Source organism: Saimiri boliviensis, chromosome 4 (assembly GCF_048565385.1).
Source record: "Saimiri boliviensis isolate mSaiBol1 chromosome 4, mSaiBol1.pri, whole genome shotgun sequence".
Taxonomy (NCBI): Eukaryota; Metazoa; Chordata; class Mammalia; order Primates; family Cebidae; genus Saimiri; species Saimiri boliviensis.
In genome coordinates, this window is record NC_133452.1 from 128,979,522 (window position 1) to 129,001,013 (window position 21,492).

Sequence of the window (21,492 nt, forward strand, 5' to 3'; positions counted from 1 at the left end):
GGGTGGCAAATAGATTGTCTCTTCCAATAACCTGACATAGAGATTTAAACTGCTCTTGCAAAAACTGTGGGAGACTGAAATTAAGCAATGTCATGTAGAAGCTACAGGGAAGCCTTAAGATGACCTAAAAAGCAGACATGGTGAGAGCAAGAAGTCAGAGCAAAGTGCGTGGAGGAGAGAGACACCTGAGGGCTTTCCAGAATCGAGTCCCCAGACATTCCGGGGTTTACATGGATTTCCTGTCCTGAGGTTCTTGAAGACTTTTTTCTTTTACACTAGATTCTCCTCACAACATTTTTTTTAACCCAACATTACTTTTGTAACTTGCAATCGAAAAGTTTCAGCTAAAACGTTACTCAAGATTCTTAAGTTTGTATCCAATGTCGATTTGACAAAGAGAGAGAGGGGGAGAACTCTAGCTTGGGGTAATTTCAAAATGATGTTTCCCAAACACCAAAATCTTGTTACCCTGTAAAATATCACAAAAAATTGATGTTTGTAAAAACATCACCAACAGTAATTTAATAAAAATCTGTGATGTTCTTTCAGTTTAACCATTTTGCTGCAATTAGTCTTCTCAACCCCATTTCCTTTCGGAAAATGCTAAATTAGCTCTTTTCAATCCATGCTGATACTCACATGTTAAGCCTTAAGGGACCACATCTATCTCTCTGCTCTAGAAAGCACTTGATATATTTTGAGACTTGAATAAATGTCACTCTGCAATACTTTCTTCAACAGATATTTTTCCAGTTATCTTTCATGTATATGACAACTGGGGAAATACAGTTTGAGACAAATCTCTGTCTTGTCCAGACTGAGCAATAGCTTCCACTTAAGAAACTCTGTTTTTTCTCAAGGGGAAAAATGAACAAGTAACATCCAACTGTGCATGAAGTCATGCCAATGCCATAGAGTATACACAAAAGAGATGGAGTATACACAAAAGAGTATACACATGAGAGCAATATTCCTCCATTAAGTGCCGCATAAGAACAAAGTCCCGGCAGTTCCTAATTTTTAGTCACCTGTAATTACAGAGATGCCTGATATCTGGGCCATGATCCTAAGTTGTCCACACTTCTCTTTTTCACTTGACTTCCTGCTTCATTTCTTCTTTCTCTTTCTCCTATTCCTGCACCTTCTCCTTCTCTTCTACTCCCTTGTGAGGCAGAAAATAAACCCAACTCCAGGACTCAGATGCTAAAAGGCTCTAAAACCAACATGGTACCTTAGGGGCTAAGCTTGGTATCACCATGCAGAAAGATGAAAGCAGGGAGAAGAAATTCAGGAGCACTTTGGATGGTAGGATAATCTCTGCCAGAGGAACATGACTGCCTCAGTCCCTTTATTGCAAGCAGTCAGATATTTGGGTTTACCTGGCCTAGAGCCTTCCACTTAGGTCATCTGTCTTGGGATCAGTCCCTTCCAGGATGACACCTGAAGAGAGACTCTTCTGGTTGGTTGGATATCAAATATATTAAGTAACAGAGTCTGTTACTGATGCTTCATATTTGTTTCTCTACCAATTTTTGTGATATTTAGTTCTTATGAGTTTCCTGGATTTGATAGTTGTCTCTTACAATTAGACAATATTTTTCCTCCATTTCCTCCACATATTTGATTTTTCACATGTTTTTTCTTGGACTCTGTGTTTCCAGGTTTGGTCTATGTGAAGTCTCTGAGTCTTCCTCATTCTGTTTACTTACTTGGTCTTCTTATGGTTTCCCTGATTTTCACATTATATATACATTCCCTTTTTCTTTGGTCCTGTTTTTTGCTCCTACAATCTTAATTTATTTTTACCCAGTATTCAGTACTTCATAGACATGGAAGCCGACTCTAGGCAAAAGACGACTACACATAGTTTGCCTTTGACATTGTTCATACTTCTCATCCTATGATCTTTAACCATAACTTTCAAACCCAACCATCTGTCAGTATTGGTCCAGTTAAAAATAAAACTCCAGTGTCCCAATTCTGATCCTCATGCACTCTCCACAAACCTTCGTACATTAATAAATCATATGCGTGGTAGCCTCTACACCTTGCTCATGCCTTTTCATGTGCTTCAAAAGCAGCTTCAAACCCCTTGAGGACCCTTTGCAGCTAATGACACTATCATTGTCTCATAGACACAGGTTTTATATTCTATCAATATAGAATTGAAAACTAAACTCAATATTTTAGATAGATCATCTCATCAATTTCTAATCAATTCTGTGGGAGGTTTAAAGGTAATGAGTCACATGCCAAAGTCATACAGTTAATATGTGAAGTTAAGGTTTAAATCCATGTTTTGTCTGTTCATCAAGCCTGTGATTTTAATTATTTCTATGCCTATTCCAAAGAGGAAGAGAGATGTCAAGAATAGACAGAAGCCTGAAACATCCACCTTTCTATAATTTATCCTGATTAACAACAAAACTCCTGTAATTTTTATATTTTGTATTCCTTTAAAATATATTGTTTCTCTGTTTTATTTTCACTGTCAACTGTCTCATCCTTGATTTTGCCCATTGTTAACTCATTCTATGCCATTTTACTTTCTTTTCATTAGCCATCCTAAATATTCTCAGAACATTTAGGACCTAATGTTTTCAGTTCCTGGTGACGATACACATTCACCCATACATTGTTTACATGTGCGTGCACACACACACACACACAAACACACACACACACACACACACACAAACACCCCTCCACCACCACCTCCTAAAATAATCCATAATTTGCATGGCCAACATGTCAAAATTTCCACTGATGTCTCTGAACTTGGTTAAAACTATACTCTCATGAAGTAGCATAATATTGTAGAAGAAGAGCAACATGGACATAGATGTTAGTTTTCGCAATGTTGTTAACAAACTGTATTACATTGGAAAAGCCATTCAGCCTGTGTAGACCTTCTGTTGAAGGGCAGTAATTCGAATACATGACTATGTCCTTTAATAATGGGTAATGACACATTTTACTACTCACCTTTTTGACCCCTCAGGAATTATACCATGCAGAGTTGTAGCAAAAGGCTTGTTTCTGCATTTTCAAATCCATCATCTGAACAAGGATCTCAAAGTGCCACTTAAAAAGCCTATAAAACAGTGTATGTGAAGCAACTGACACTGTTTCATCACACATATATCTCTCTTGGAATATTCGTTAACTTCCCCTCGATTCTTCCTCATACACTGTTTAACAATGTCAAATGGTCATGTAATCTATATTTGCAACACAAAGTTAATTAATGTTCTATCCAATTAAGACATTGTCTGCTAGCATTTTGACTCTTAGAATGAAGACTTTAGACCATTATCAGCATCATCTGAGAACATGTGATGAGTGCCAAGGCTCAGAGCCCGACCTAAATCTACTGAATCAGAATCTGCATTTTTACAAATCCCTAAGAGATTCATGTACACATCAAAAGTGGAAAGAAACTAGACTTGAAGTCAATTCATTAAAATGTGCTGCTCATGTAGAGATAGATCTTTCTTGGTCTATCAATCCAGAGACATCCATTTGACCTGTCTTCTGTCTCCAGACTGAAGGAAAGGCTTTAAAACAGACTATAATTTATTAATTTCTAATCTACATTGCATCTTTGCCTGTAGTCATCTTTGCTGATAGCTTTGGACTTCAAGTAAAGTTTCTCTTGAACAACCTCTCTAATTCTGGACAATCTATTTTGTTACATCTGTGTCCAAAGAAACACAGAGGAAATTAGATTTATCAAGTTAGGAGAGTCTATAAAAGTTAACTATTGTAAGATTGTCATTGTTCAGCAATATTACAACTAAACTAGCCTTACGAGGCCCTTCTTTCATTTTTATCTGCTATAGAATCCATAGAATAGTCAGACTCATGACTGATAGACACAAATGGCCCTCTAATGATGCCAGAAAAAGCAGTTTTGTAATTTCGTTTCCAGCCTATGTGGAAAAATTAAAAAGGTAATGACTCTCATAGTCAGTACAAAGGGCAGAAGAAGAAAAATGAGAAGATTCTCCCAACAGAAAATATCAATCCATGGATGTACTAAGAATTGATTTATACTGGGTATGGACATTTTTGAAGTGCCTGAAAAATAATTGTTTTGCAACTCTGAAGCACACCTCTACCAGATGTTCACTGGAGACATTTTGCCAATTGAGATCTAGTCTATGTCAGGAACTATTGTGTCTACAGAGATAAATAAGATATACCCCCTGTTTTCAGAGGACTCACATCCAGTCAAGGAAGCCATAAGATAACCATAGTACAAGTCAAGTCATGTCACTCATCTCCTAAATGATGTCCACCAATATTCTACATCAAGTCATGGCAACTTACCTCTAAGAGCTCTCTAATGCCTCACGTTCTTACTGAGAGTGGTATTCAAAACCCTTGTAGTGCCTACAGAGCAATACCTATAAGGGTGCTGTCTGACCTGATCTTTCCTATCCCTAACCAGCCTCTCTTTTTTCAGTCTTATTTCCCAGTGCTATCCCTTCTATCCCTTCACTCTTTCTACTCTAGCTTACACACTATGATACTGCCTCCTTCAGAAGTTTGTATTTGCTCTTCCTTTGTCTGGAACTCCCTTTTTCCTTTTCAGTTTATCAAATGTCCATTTAAACATCACCTTATCAGACAGATCTTTCTAATGAGCCATAGAAAATAGAAATCTCCACCTCCCTGACCTGCTTTATTTTCCCCACAGCAGTTATCACTACCTGACATCTATTTGTGTTTATTGTCTTTCTTTCTCCACTAGAATGTAAGTTCTGTGAGACCAGAGATCTTTGGTTTATTCGCGTTTGTATCTCCAACATCTAGAATGGTGTCTGTACCTGGTTGATGCTCAATAAATATTTGCAGAATGAGTAAGTTAATTGACAGGCAGAAGCTTAGTGTGCTGTCTGTAATTCAATATGAAGTCTATAAGAGGTGCTCATTCTAAAGCAAAAACAGGGAATCAACCCAAATGCCCATCGATGATAGACTGGATAAAGAAAATGTAGTATGCATACACCATGGAATACTATGAGGCCATAAAAAGGAAAGAGATTATGTCATTTGCTGGGACATAAATGGAGACAGAAGCCATTATCCTCAGCAAACTAACGCAGGGATAGAAAACCAAACACCGTATGTTCTGACTATAAGTGGGAGCTGAACAAAGAGAACACATGGACAAACGCTAGGGAAAAACACACACTGGGGCCTGTTGTGGGCAGGGAGGGAAAGTATTGGGAAAAAAAGGTAATGCACGCTGGGCTGAATAAGTAAATGATGGTTTGATGGGTGCAGCAAATCACCAGGGCATATTTTTACCTATGTAACAAATCTGTACATCCTACACATGTACCCTAGAACTTAAAATAAATTTTTTTTAAAAGAGGTGCTGATTGACTCCTTGAGGTCTTCCATTATTTTTCCTGAATTGGCTAACTTTTTGATTATAAAATAATTCACAAAGAGGGAACTTTGAGGGATAGAAGAGCCATATGGCCTTTTCCAATAGAGGATGAGAAGAAAAGTGGGTTGGTGAGTTCTGCCCTCAGAAGAAAGAGTAGAAAGCTAGAGTTATCATCTCCAGAAAGTCAAGGAAAGAGGCCACTTCTTTAGGGACATTACAAGATTTTAATCTTCTTCATTTAAAAGAAACTTGTTTTTCTCCCCTGTTCATGGTGATATGCAGTAAAACTCTTAATACCGAAAGACAATGATGTTACCTTTTTTAAAAAATTCAAGAGTGGAGGATGGGGAGGAGCAGAGGACATTACACCTGACACTAACATAAGTCTTGGGGGCAGAAAAAATCCAAGGAAGTGAGTATATGGGTTCCCCGAGGCCCAGTAGCAGGTTTTAATGGGCTATAAAACACTAGTCTAAGCCTGCTATTGATTAGTGTTTATAATCTATCAAGTAGACACTTAGACTTGAACACTGTCACTTGGGGCACTATATAAATAGATACCATTTCCATCCTTTGGAACTTATAATCATAATTCTATGACAGCAAGTTGGTACAGCCTCTGGGCTGGAGAACAAACTTGAATATTAACTACTAGCACTGATTTAGGTAATCTATTACCAATATTTTTAAATAATGGCTTTTCAAGCAAAATCTTTCTTATACTAGTAACTTCAACTAATAATAATAGACTGATGTTTTAAAATTGCCTTTGACTATAGTAATAAGCTCTAGGATGGTGTGATAAAAAAAAAAAGAAATAAAGAATAGGGTGCCAGCTCTCAAGAATTTATTTTGATCTTTCTGGAGAGATAAGATATGTAACAAAACTGCAAGAAAGTAACAAAACAACATACAGCAATTTCTGTGATTCTGGCTGGAAATTCTATTAATTTGATGGGCTCAAAGAGTTTGTGAAAGTGCCATGGTTGTTTGCAAACTCAATAGCATTCTACCCAGCAAGACTGTGGACAAAAGCAATATTCTCCAAATTATTTACCTGATTTACTCATTCAGATAATGCATGTTCATAGACCCTAATTCTTTTTTAAAACAAACATTATAATATACTTGAAGCAAATACTTAAGCTATGTTTTCCCCTCAAACAAATATCTTAAATCTCAAAACACTATGGCAGAGGGTAAAGCTCTCAAGACTGGAAAAAACTAAAGAGATTTTTATACAACTTATTACCAAGGGACTATTGACATGGCATTCTAGATATTTAAACTTCTGTTTTTTCATCAGAATTATGGAAATAACAATTCCTGCCACACTAGCTCAAAGGTGATTGTGAGAACCTAATGTGATAACATGCGTGATAAAACTTGGTAAAGAAAAAACAGCATAAAATAAATTTGACAGGAAAAATAGAATATATGCTTTGTACTTATAAATATGACATGTTGATTCTAAATGATCTAGACTATTCACAAAGTACCTAATTTTTCCAAAAAAAATGTTTTATAATGATTATAATACTTGTATAAAAATAAACATACATAAGACCTCAATAATTAAAGGCCATATCTCATGGTTCAAGAAGCATTGCATGGAAAATACACAATACAGATTGGCCAGATTGAAAGAAATATTTCAATGGTTAAAGAAAAGACAATAGCATGACTCAAACCTGAGGAGGCATACCTGATAAGTGCTGTGCCACTTAAGTATGTTATGTCAAGGTAAAACTAGTCAAGGAGAAACTGCCTTTGAGCTTGAAGGAGACATCAGTTCTACACAAAAGCTTTCAGGGCTGCATTTTCTAAATGACAGAGACCTTAAGGCCCTTAGAAAGATGAGTCATGCCCCACTAAAACTGGAAGCATCAGCTGGCACTCAGAACTAGGAACAAAGTATTTGCAAGTTTAAGCACTCTTCTTTATAGTGTTCCAGTAAATAGCAGCTTGCTTTTACCTGTATATAGCCATGTGACTTATTTTTTTTTTTAATCTATTGTTTTGGGCTCTCTAGATTACGTATTCCATCCTGGACAACAGTGAACATTTTGTAAGGACATGAAATTTCAAAAGCAAAAGGTAAATGTCATCTAAACCAGGCTCCCCTACTGCCAAAGAAAACCAGGATTTACCCAACTTGTGGAGTCTAACTTGTGTGTTACCTTACGCAGAGAAAAAGAACCGGCTCGCCTTTGTTAAGATCTTTGTGATAATTCAGCTCAACAGCTAGGAAAGTTTTGTGAAGGTTTAACCTAGATCCTAGATCTTTCCTTTCCTCTTGCTCCTTTTAATATACTACAGGAAGCACTATTCACAGCTGCGAAAACTTCAGTAATCTAACTGACCCTACCCAGTCTCCTCTTCAGTAAGCACTCATATTTTCCAGGCAGTGCACAAATACCAGGCATAGTCAGACAAAGGAGGTACCCAGTGAATGTAATGCTTCCATAGAGGCCACCATTTCCAAACTCCTTAATTAATCTTTTCTTATTTTCCTTGAATTATCTAAAATCAATAATAATGATTCCTGTCCGAAGGCTACACAAAGCAAGGATGAACACTAATGCTGGTGATCCTAAATAATCTATTTAACTCTGTAAGCTTCTGTTTCTTTGTAAAAATGGTTGCTCATATTCTCTTCATCATTCACAGATTTTGATGTGCAAAAACAACATCTTCCTGTCTATAGGCATATACTGACCACTCCACATTTTATGACACATGAGCCTTACAATAATCCCTTCAGGTTGACAGAGTAGTTATTCCAACCTGCAGTGAATAGGTGGGAATTTCCAATATTTTCATCTCTAAGCTCATTTCCAGTTCTGTTCTACTGCAACACTGTTTAATAGAAAAAAAAGTAGCTAAGACTGGTGAACTAGCTTCACATGGGCCTCCAAAACAGTCTCCCACACCCAACTCTAAATCATTTGGCTTCCAAAGTAAAGAATGGAAACGTTTTAAGAGTAAGGGTCATGGCTCCACTTCTTTTTCCCTTTCAATTCTGAATTGGCACAGTTGCAACAAAAGCAAGCAAACAGATAAGCCAGGTTGAAAATTTAAAAGCATGAAAAAATGATATACCTTTAAAAAGTCAAATCTCAAAAAACAATTGGAGATTTGTATTAAGCTTGTAGTACCATAGCAATTTGTCAAATATTTTCTCTTCAACACATTTACTACATTTACCTCCTAAAACAGGAGAAATAATTTTATATATTAACTGTTTATTTTACATAAAACATAAAATATTTGTTTATATAATTTAACTATAAAATATCATACATTCCCAATAACTGTGTTTTTATACATACATACATATACACTCATATAAACAAAGATGTATATATATATAATCAGAATTACCTATGTCATCTATATGTATATGTATATTATAAACATATACATACATACAAATATAATTATAGAGATCTCATAGTTTTGTTTATCAAAGCATTCTTATTTACTCATATTACTTAGAACCTAAAGATCTCATGATGGCAAATATTGAAAATTCATTCATAAAAATGAAAAAATTATAACTATAAATGTTACTTCCGAGTAAAAATATTCTAAATCCTTAAGTACATGCCCTATAACATGTCTTTCATACAATCATTTTCTGTTGATTTATTTATTTCACTCTTAAGTACTATTAATATAAACACAGGGTTAACATCATGAAATAGAAACCCAAGTGACCGAAATAATTATATCAGTACAAGAGATGTTCCTTTTTTAAAGGAATATGCTTGTTTAATAATAATCCCTTCACAAAGCTACCTATATCTCAAGGGCATTTTGAGATTAAGACCTAATTTAAAACTTGGTTAAGAAATGCCTTAAACTCCTTAAAGAAAAGGTCTTAAGTAAATGCAAAGAAATTATTATAAAAGTTTTTCAAAGCAATGCTTTGTAGTTTTTCCCCCTAGAGAACACAAACACAGGATTGTTTCATTGGGCAAAAGGTAAGTGTTTTTTATTACATTTCACAATGAGTTGTTTTACTATATCTCATTTTATAAAATCATTTTTAATGTATCTATACATATACATTTGCCTCTTTGAAATAATTTCTTAAAATATTAAACCAAGAACTTACATGTATATATAAAATATATACCTACACATGTATATATAGTCCACCAACATCTAAAATCTGTATTTTATAAACTATGCTGTGTGAAACTATATATGAGAATGTTTAAAACCTTCTTGATTTCCATATGTTACTCTAAATAAATATATCATTTTAAATATTAAAATAATTGTAGTAATATTTCCATATCTAAAGTGGGAAGTCATGCAACTTCATTATGCTACTGCAGTGCTTGTTTCCATGGCAACTTCTTCATCTTCACTGTGTTAGTAACCATCAATTCACAGCCCTGGAAGAGCTTGGAAAGTACACAATAGAATGCTTTCATTGTTCAATTAGGAAATTGAGATCCAGACTCCCACATTTGTGACTTACCCACTGTCAGCCCATTAGTTAATGTCAGAGCAGGAAGTATCAAGTGGGCCTTCTGATACTCATCCCAGCCTTCTTTTAGGTATACTATATTGTCCCCCACTGTTCTAAACCAATTGACATTAAAATCACACACACACACACTCAAACACACCCCAAATATACAAACTATATATGTATAAACACCAGTATACCCAAGTGGATTGATTGAATCAAGCTATTTGCCAAGTCAAACAATGCTTTTTATGATTTCTTAGTATTACAAAAAATATAATTATTTTTATTGGGATGATAATTTCAAGATGATTTGTTGGCTGTGGCTATAGGATGCCAAAACAATTTCTTTAAAAGAAAAAAAATGAGTTAATGTTTCAAACTGTTCTACTAGAAATTTCCATTAATTTTAGTGAAGATATCTATTATTCAGGAATTTACAATTTTAAACAATAAACATCAAAACATATTAAGAAAATCTTTGACCAGTGTTATCTAGGAAACTTATTTCAGGACTTCGATTTGCTAACCACTGTGAGAATAGGAAATACAAAATGCTGTAAGAGAAAATAATTTTCCTATTTAATCAAATTTTATATACAAATTTTTATATTACATTCATGATGAGTTGTTTCACTAAATCTCATTTTATAAAATCATTCTAGAGTCTGGGTCTGTGCTGCCCAATGTAGTCACCAGTCCCACTGTTGAGCCCTTGTGATTAAGCAGAAATGAAATTTGCTACAAATGTGAAATATGCAGTAGTTCAAAGACTTTTCTTCCAAAAAAGGAATGTAAAACCATCTCAATTTTTATACTGCTTATCCATTGCAATGATAATATTTATGAAGCATTAAATAAAATACGTTGTGGAAATTAACATTACCTGTTTTGTTTTACTTTTTTAATGTGACTACTAGAAATTTTAAAATTACATATGTGGCTTGCATTTATCATTCATGTTGTATTTCCATTGCTCAGCACTGATCTAGACCATTTGTGTGTTGATTATCCTGTGTGAAGTATCTATTTCTTATTTCCTCAAATCCAAAAGTTATCCTATTCAACCACAACCTTCTCCTTAAACTCTTTTTGGGTCTCTTCCTTTAAAGAGTGAACTCTTCTCTAAAGTCCAATGGTATCTTTCATCTGACCTCACTCCATCTCTTCTAATGCCACTACTTGGATGTAAGTTATTGGTTAAGTAGGGTCTATGTATGGTTTTATGTATGTTTGTCACCTGCAAAACAATCACCATGGAGCTTTAGAAAAGTATCAATAAAATTTTATTAGACAAGTAAGTAAATAAAAATATATGTAGTAAATGTATTCTTTTTTTCACTTTTACTCAAACAAAGCTCTCTTGAGAGATCAGAATTTACAGAAGTAGATCTGTGACTTAGAAGATACATACCAGTTGACTCTCAGATACTGTAGAAGATGGTGAGGAGAGATTTGCCTGCAAAACATAAACATGGTGTTTATTTAATGAAACTCATAATTTATTAAAGTATTTATATGTTTAAGTATCTTGAAGTTTATTATTACAGAAGCATATGTCCATGATAGGATTCTGAAAAGTATAAACAGAAAAAATATCATTATGCCACCAAAGAAATAATTTTTAATATTTTTGGTAAATTGTCATGCAATATTTTTCCTATGTATTTTTATTCGGCCCACATAATAGTGAATATGATGTTTTATATGTGGCTTTTCCTTCTCATTTTCTTAACATAAGCATTATAACATGACATCAAAAATTATGCATGGTTACATAACATTTCATTCTGTGTATACTTCCCATTTTAATCAAACATGCCAGCATCGTTGCTATTTCTATTTACTTAAAGCAAACTGAAACAACAGATATTTTCTTACAGTATTGTTTTATAAAAATAAACGTATATCAAAGCTTTTATGATTTAAGAATAAAACTGACTTGGTTTTCAGAATTGTCTAAAGTAAAGAGCAGATTAATATTGTTTCTTTGTCATTGGCTCTTGTATTTCAACCCTTTCATCTGGATTTAGTTTCTCTTATTTTTAAAAATTTTATCTCATTGTCATAAGAACATTTAACATGAAATCTATACTTTTAACACATTTGTCAGTGCACAATACAGTATTGTTGGCTATAGGTGCTATGTTGTATGGCAGATCTCTAGAACTTATTCATCTTGTTTAACGGAAACTTCATGTTGATTAGTAACTTGCCATTTCCGCCTGCTCCCTAGTTTCCTTCTTACTAAAGTAAAGGTTTTGGTAGTTTTTCAGACTTTACTGTCTTGGATGTTGTCTGAGTGTTTTTATCATGTTCTCATTCTTCAGTAAGAGTTCAACTAGACACAGAATTCCAGGATAATAGCATTTCTGTCTTTTGCAGATGGTATCCCATAGACTCTGGCTTTTGTTGGTGGTGGCCTAAATACCATAACTTGAAGGATCATCTGTCTTCAAATTTGGTTAACATTGAAAGTTTATCTCCATGATATTCTGTAATATCACTATGATGTACCTCAGGGTAGATTTCTTTTTATTTTTTTGGTGGAGGGGGGACGGGAACTTGGTATGTTCCTTTATTCTGAGTATGCATCTATTCTGAAAAACCCTACATGACTATCTCTTCAAATGCTGCCTTTCTCCCAGCCTCTCAATATATCTAATCTCTTATTATTGAGCTTCTATTAAATATACAGTAATGTGCCACACAATGATGTTTCAGTTGATGATGAACCAAATATATGACAGGGGTCCCATAAGATTATAATGGAGCTAAAAACATTCCTTTCACCTAGTCATCTCTTAATGATCTTGACTCTATGTAGGCCTAAGCTAATGTGTGTGTTTGTGTCTTGGTGTTTAATATAAAAAGCTTAACGAGTATCATAAATAAAAAATAAAAACTTGAAATAGAAAAAACTTATAGAATGGCATAAAAAATATTTTTGTATAGCTGTATAATGCATTTGTGTTTCAAGCTACATCTTCCTAGAAAAGAGTAAAAAAAATTTCAAAATTAAAAACCTTATAAAATAAAAAAGCTACAGTAAGCTTAATTTATTGTTGAAGAAAAAATATAAACTTAATGTAGCCAAAAGTCTACAGTAGTATACAGTAATATCTTTAGTTCTTTACATTCACTAATCACTCATTCATTGATTCACCCAGAGAAACCTCCAGTCCTGCAAGCTCCATTCTTGGCAAGTGTACGATACAGATGTACCACTTTTTAACATTTATAACACATTTTTACTGTGCCTTTTCTATGTTTAGAAACATAAATACCATTGTGTTATAATTGCCTACAGTATTCAATACAGTAACATGTTACATAGGTTTGTAGCCTAGCAGCAATATGCTAAACCATATAGCCTAGGTATGTAGTGGGCTATACCATCTAGGTTCATGTATATACACTTTAATGCTTACATAATGATGAAATCACCGAGTGATGTGTTTCTCAGACTGTCTCCCCATAGTTAAGTGAAGTATGACTGTATTTTGGACCCGCTCAAATCCTCTCCCATTTATCTCAAACTTGTCTTTATATTTTTGTTTCTTTATACTGTATTCTGGCTTGCTTTTGCTTTAAGCCTGACAATCAGCTTATTTTTCTTTAAATGCATATTAGTATGTTTAACATAGTAATTGAAGTAAATATCTTAATAACTGACTCTTCACTTCTAGGTCTACTTGGTTCTTTTTCAAATCTTGTCTTATAGTGTCTATAACTCATTATAATGTTTAACATATTTCAGAGTTGTTATAGTCGCCCCTTGTTAAATATTGTGTTGCTTGTATTTGCTGATTCTCCCTCATGTATCTCCCTCATGATGTTCTTTAGTTATTTTGTGTGCTTTTAAATTTTCTATTTTGAGTAATTTTGGCAATTTGGATTTCTTTAGATATTCAAGAAGCCCTGATTGGGAAACCATCCCTTAGTACATTTGCCCTCATGGGGGTCCTAGGAGTTGCACAGGTTCTGGACCAGTTACCCTTTGCCTACACCTCTCTCTCCTGCTGCCATGTGAAGAAAGTCCTTGCTTCTCCTTCACTTTCCCCCGTAATTGTAAGTTTGCCGAGGCTTCCCTGGACATGCAGAACTGTGAGTCAATTATGTCTCTTTTCTTTATAAATTATCCAGTCTCAGGTAGTTCTTTATAGCAGTGTGAAAATGGAGTACTACAAACTTGGAAGTCCCACTTGATTTATGGCATCCAGGGATTAGTTATGTTTTAGCAAGCATTTCTGCATTTACATGAGAGGCTAAATTTTCATAGCAGCTTAGTCTTCCATTTTGACAGGAACCGGTCAGCATACAGATGAATAATTATAAATATGCTTGGTTAAAATATAGTCAAGTTATGTTCCTAAAATATTTCTATTTTTGAAATTGCAAATATTTCAGAGCTTATTTTGATGTATCATTATTGTTTTTAATCTCGGAAAGATCAATAATAACTGAAAAATGAAAGCCTCAGGGTTTCATGATACCATCAAGTATACAGGAGCACGAATCACCAAACAATAATGAGGCACCTGAAGTTCTTTGTACACAGTGTCTAACATTGTTTGTTTTCTGAGTTTTGACTCATGCCATCCTTTACAGGAACTGCCACTGCTTGCTGCTGTTCCTGGTTGCTTGATGGCACCAGGGTATCTTGGCTAAGTGCTCCCATTCTCTAATTTCTGTGGACCAGGTTAGTGTGCACTGAGCTCTGGGAAAATTGCCCTTCAGAATATCCATCACAGTGTTCTTGTCAGTTTACCTAGGGTTTCATTATTAACCTCATAATGGAATAGAGGTAATAATAATGATTTCCTCTAAAAATCTCAGGTTTTTTACTCTTTAACAATTTTTTTCATATTGCAATAATGAAAGCATTCTCTACAGATTCCCTAAGTTAAATGAAAAGCTTCTGTGAAATATGCTGATTTAAATGCATCTCAACTGAAAAACAATGGTTAAATTTCTACTTCACTAATTATAGGCAAGAAGTTACATATTAACAATGAAGTATTCACACAGTTTGCATTACTAACATTTTTCAGTATATTGTACTAAATAATACCAAATTATTATTATAGGGAAAAGAGAGAAAAGGCTCAAACATATTAATTAAAGTAGGAAAATATCTAAATATCTTTTTATCTAGTCTTTATAAGACCCCCAAATTCCTTCACTGGGAATCATGACATAACAATAAGATACTTCAGACACCCCTGGACGTTTTTATTTCATCCAGTATTATGAAATCCATATCACTGCTATCAGAAATTTCCCAGAGAAAGGGGAAAGTTAAAAGCAAACCACAGAGTGGAGTGGATATGTATAATATTAATACAGATCTCTCCTTAGCAAAGAGGAAGAATGTCTTACATGTTTTAAACTAAAATGACCAGGTTTTTTCAATGAACCCAACGATGTCCAGTCCTTTGAGAAGCCTACCTATGCATGCCCAATACAGGTTAATGTTGTTTATTAGAAGTTACAGCTCTAAACATGTCATCAATATTGTATCAGTTGTTTCCCAGAAAGTGAGGTGAGATTGTGTGGTGAACTAAGATTTAAACAGCAGGTGATGGGAGAAGGTTGCTACATTTGAACACCTGTATCACCTGAATAAAGGTGGAGAAGAAACTTAAAATACCTAACAATAAATTTGAAATTGGATTTGAACAACATTAAAATTTTGGTTATTCATATCTCTCCATGTTAACACCAACTGGGAAGAATAACATTTGAGACAAATATAAGAATGGCTCTTGTATGAAATAAAAATTCATAACCTGTATTCTACAGCACTTGACATTGTTTTAATTATAGAAAAAATAATGAGAGAGAGAGAGAAAGATGGGCTTTAGCCATTACTGTACTCTTAAAAAAAACTTAAAAAGCGAATAGAGCAGTCAAAAAAGTATGAAGGTAAAAAAGTTTTGTTTCAAAAAAAAATCCATTAAAGAATTAAGTTATATAGAAACTGAAAGAGTTAAAGACTAAGTAAAGGTAAGGATTTTAAATCCATTGAAAGAGAAATTCCTACACAGGGCACCACTTGTCCCAAGCCAGCATTGGAAAAACCATTTTTATCTCCCAAAGATCTGAAGCCAAAGGCACACAAAGCATAGCAAAGCCCCTGATTCATTGTCTAGATTTGCCATTCCTTGCCATCTGCAGCATTTTACATTCATGACAGGTGTCCTTTTGGTTGGCATCACTCTAACAGATACCTTCTTGGGGGCCTGGGGCAAAACTCAAGTTGGATTAGAAAAAACTCTTAAATAGTTGCCTTTCTTTCAGTACTCTGCTACTCTACTTTTAGCATGCTTTTTTCCCTTTCAGCAGTCATGACCCTTCCACCTAAGTATAACGCCAGGTTTGATACCATTAAGATGCTTTTTTTCCCTTTTCCTCTATTGACTCTGACTGTCCTAAATCTTCCTTTCTCTAAGCTCAGAGAGCTCTAATCAGTGATAACGTGCTAACTGAATTATGTTCTTTCTCCCAGTCAAGACTGATATACAGGTAAGCAGAAAGACAACACTCAAAATATTAATTGGATACCTAGTTATTACTGAATGCTAAGCTTAGTATTGAGGACATATAAAATGATAAAGACATTGTCTTACTCTTAACCTGGAGAGTGTTTCTATTATTTGTACATAAGGCACTACTCAACAAAATGGATCCATGTTAAGAATGTTAGACACCAAGGCCATGAGATATATTATGACACATCATCCTTACTTTGTTTATTCTTAGTATCTATGGAATTTACCCTGTCTAAATCTCTCACCAAAGACCATTTTCTAAGTTAGTAATATAACCCTCATAATATCTAAATATAAAGAGTAGAGTTAGCAATTTTTAAAAGTTTGACTCTTTAAGATAGGGGATGATTCCAACTTGTCATGAGCATAGTTGGTAGATGGAACAAGTGGGTATAGGTGACCAGTGAAAGTCATAGTTTACATGTGTAAATAGGGAAATAAAAGATCAGATCAAGGGGAAGTTTGTCTGAAATAAGGCACCTTCCTATTTGATAAAATCTAAAATGGCAAGGAGAAGGACACAAGGCAGAAGGGTTGCCTCATTCAATCTCTTCTCTGCCTCTTCATCTAGCAGAATGCAGAAGACTATCTTCCATTCCTTCCTTAACCCCTGTCACACATTTATACACCGCAGAAATATTTCTGAACAACTAAAAAAGGAAATAAATAAGTGGAATTTCTTGTTTAAATAGTTCTCAGTTCTTCCTATAACTCATCAAATCTCTGGCCTCATCCTACAGTGAAGCAGATCTGGACCTGGTTGGGATTAAGTCCCCTCTCGTCCTAAGATCTATGACTGCCTTATTGCACATCAATTCTGAAGCATTTCAGCATAGCAACCTTTACAAGCATAGCAACAAGAAGAGTGTGTGAGCTGTTAAAATTGGAGGTGACCTTTATGTGAATATGTGTATATACAGTGGGAATATTATTAATAAAGTTTGACACATTTTTCAATGTATTCTGATATTTTGGAAGGAATATGTTTCCATTGTAATAACATTTTTCTGTCTCTCAAGCTTATTAAAATGAGATCTTACCTGTATGCTATCTAATATTTAATAACTCCATCTCAGACATTTCCTCTGCACTTAAAAGTAATTTGTAATATGCAGAAAATTTATAGATAAGTTGTTATCAACAAAATGTGATTCCAACTAAGAGTTTTTTTGATGCCCTATTTTTAGAGTTTGTTCTTTATTAAGAAAGCATACTATGATTTTGAATTATATAAATGAGATGGATTTATACTGGAAGTTAAGAAAAATTAATAAACATTTACAATGGCACATATAATGCAAAGACAAAAAAATTCTCTCTACAAAGTTTATAGAATGAAAATAGAATGAAATAGAATTTTAATAGATAATTCTTTCCTGAAGGGTGGAGCAAGATGGCAGAGCAGAAAGTTACAGTGTTCGTACCTCCTGCAGGAACACCAAATTTTAAAAACTCTCTGGACACAGAATACCACCCTTTCAAAAACCAAAATCAGGTGAGCAATCGTAGTACCTAGTTTTAACTTCATATTGCTGAAAGAGGCATTGAAAAGGATTGGAGAGACAGTCTTGAATTGCTGAGATGCTACCCTTCTCCCAACTCCCCAGTAGTGGCCATACAGCACAAAGAGTCTGTGCACTTGGGGAAGGGACAGCACAGCAACTAGGGGATGTAACATTGACTCACCGCTGCCTTGTAATTGCAGAGAAAAAAACTGTGCTGGGCGCAGGCAATGCGCACACATGGAGAGAGTATGAAGTACCTGCACAGAGGGGAACTGCCCATCCCAGCAACTGGAAGTTGACTTTCTTGGCAAGGCTCACCACCACGGGCAAAAGTGCTCTGGGATTTTAGGTAAACTTGAAAGGTAGTCTAGGACATAAGAGCTGCAATTCCTAAGCAACTCTGAGCTTAGAGCCAGTAGACTAGGGTGGCACATGACCTAGGGAGACACCAGCTGCCATGGCTAAAAGAGTACTTGTGCTCTTTCTTCCCCAACTCAAGGCACTGCTGCTTGCAGCAACAAATGTCACTCCTTGTTTCTGCTTAAGGAGAGGAGAGTGAAGAGTAAAGAGGACTTTGTCTTACATCTTGGAGATCAACTCATCCACAGTTAGATAGAGCACCAGGCAGAGCTTTGATGCCCCCATTACAGGCCCTAGCTCACAGTGTTTCTAGACACTTCCTGGGCTAACAGAGAATCTGCTGCCTTGAAGGGAAAGACCCAGTCCTGGCAGGACTCATCACTTGCTGACTAAAGAGCCATTAGATACTGAATCATCAGCAGCAATACCGAGGTAGTACACCATGGGCCTCTGGCTCCGAGATGTGCTGACTTCAGGTGTGACCCATCACATTCCCAGCTATGGTAGCTATAGGGACAGACTCCCTTCTGTCTGAGAAAAGCAGAGGGAAAAGCAAAAGGAACTTTGTCTTGCACCTTAGGTACCAGCTTGACCACAGGGAGGTAGAGCAACAAACAGGCTCTTGGGGTCCCTGAATCCAGGCATAGGCTCTTAGATACCATTTCTAGACTAGCCCTGGGCCAGAGGGGAGCCCAATGTCCTGAAGGGTGAGTCCCAGGCCCAGAAGCATTTGCCACAAGCTGACTGAAGAGACCTTGGCATTTAGTGAACATCAGTAGCGGCGTAGCAGACACTCCCACCCCACCCTGCCATTTGCTGATAGTGGTGGTGGCCACGGGGAGAGGCTCCTCTGCCTATGGAAAGTGGAGGGAAGAGCAGAAAGAACTTTGTATTGTGGTGTGAGTGCTAGCTTAGCTGCCAAGAAATAGAATATCAGATAAATTTCTAAATTTTTTTACTGTAAACCCTGTCTCCAAGACAGCATCTGTGGACCTGTGCAGGGCCTGTGGGAACTTGCCACAGCAGGGCATGCATTTCACCTCCAGTACCAGGCAGCTCAATACAGAGAGAGGCTTCATTTCTCTAGGAGAAAGTAAGGGAAGGAGTCAAAAATCTTTGCCTAATAATTCAGAGACAGGCATAAACAAGCTCAGACTGTAGACTACACAAAATACCTAACTCTTCAATGCTGAGACACTGGCAAACATTCACAAGCATCAAGACCATCCGGGAAAACATGACCTCATAAAACAAACTAAGTAAGCCTCTAGAAGCCAATTCTGGAAAAACAGGGATATGTGACCTTTCAGACAGAGAATTCAAAATAGCTGTGTTGAGGAAACACAAAGAAATTCAAGATAACGCAGAGAAGGAATTTAGAATTCCATTAGATAAATTTAACAAAGAGATTGAAATAATTAAAATAAAGCAGAAATTCTGGAGCTGAAAAAATGGATTTGGCATACTGAAGAATGCATCAGAGTCCTTTAATAGCAGAATTGACCAAGAAGAAGAAAGAATAAATGAACTTGAAGACAGGAAATTTGAAAATGCGCACAGTCAGAGGAAACAAAAACAATAAAAAACAATAAAGCACAGCTTCAGTATTTAGAAAATATTCTCAAAAGGGCAAATCTAAGAGTTATTGGCCTTGAAGATGAGGTAGAAACAGGGGTAGAAAGTTTATTCCAAGTTACAATAACAGAAAACTTCCCAAACCTAGAGAAAGATATCAATATTCAAATACAGGAAAGTTATAGCAGATTTAACCTAAGGAAGATGACCTCAAGGCATTTAATAATCAAGTTACCAAAGGTAAAAGATAAAGGATTCTAAAAGCAGAAAGAGGAAAGAAACAAATAAGACACAATGGAGCTCCAATGTATCTGGCAGCAGACTTTTCAGTGGAGGTATTACAGACCAGGAGATAGTCAAATGACATATTTAAACTGCTGAAGGGGGAAAAACAAAAAACTAAAAACTTTTACCCAAGAATAGCTCTCGTATCTGGTGAAAATATCCCCCAAGCATGAAACAGACATAAAGATCTTTTCAGAAAACAAAAGCTGAGGGATAGGGGGTTCTTCAATTTGAAAGAAAAGAATGTGAACGAGCCAGAAGAAATAAGAAGATACAAACTCACTAGTAATAGTACTCACATAGAAAAACACAGAATATAACACTGTAATTGTGGTGTGTAAACTACTTTTAAGTAAAAAGACTAAATGATAAACTAGTCAAAATTAATAACTACAACTTTTTAAGACATAGTATAAGACATAAAAAAATTAAAACCTAAAAAGCAGGGACATGAAGTTAAAGTGTAGAGTTTTTATTAGCTTTTTTTTTTTTTTGCATGTTTGTTTATGCAATTAGTGTCAAGTGGTCATCAGTTTAAAATAATGAGTTATAAGATAGTATTTACAAGCCTCACAGTAACCTCAAATTGAAAAGCATACAACAGATACACAAAAATAAAAACCAAGAAATTAAAGCATACCACCAGAGAAGATCACCTTCACAAAATGAAAGACAGGAAAAACAGAAAGAAGAAAGAGAATACCACAAAACAACCAGAAAACTAATCACAAAAGGGCAGGAGTAAGTCCCTACCTACCAATAATATCATTCAATGTACGAGAACTAAACTCCAATCAAAAGGCATAGAGTGGCTGAATAGAAGAAAAACAGATCCAATCACCTATACCCTACAGGAAACACATTTAGCCTACAGACATACTCATAGACTGAAAATAAAGGGATGTAAAAAGCTATATTCCATGGCAATGAAAACCAAAAAGGAGCACAGGTAACTATACTTACATCAGACAAAATAGATATCAACACAAAAACTGTTAGAAGAGACAAAGAATGTCATTACATAATGATAAAAGGGTCAGTTCAGCAAGAGGATAAAATGGTTGCAAATTTATATGCAACCAACACTGGAGCACCCAGATACATAAAGTAAATACTATTAGAGCTAAAGAGAGACATAGATCTCAATGCAGTAATAGCTGGAGACTTCAACACCCCAATTTTAGCATCAGGCAGATCTCCCATACAGAAAATCAGCAAAGATACATCAGACTTAATCAGCACTATAGACCAAATGAACCTAATAGATATTTACAGAATACTGCACCTAACAGCTACAGTGCTTCAACACCTGCTTCTCCTTAGCATGTG

General features: G+C 35.3%; 1 protein-coding gene across 12 annotated transcripts in view; it reads right to left on the reverse strand.

The window, feature by feature from the left end:
- Positions 1-21,492, reverse strand: part of MLIP (muscular LMNA interacting protein) — a 267,113-nt gene that overhangs the window by 60,348 nt on the left and 185,273 nt on the right. For all 12 annotated transcript variants that reach the window (XM_074398184.1, XM_074398182.1, XM_010337147.3 and 9 more), the window contains one exon: positions 11,299-11,343. In XM_074398184.1, the coding sequence (XP_074254285.1) occupies positions 11,299-11,343 (45 nt within the window). The remainder of the gene's footprint in view (positions 1-11,298; positions 11,344-21,492) is intronic.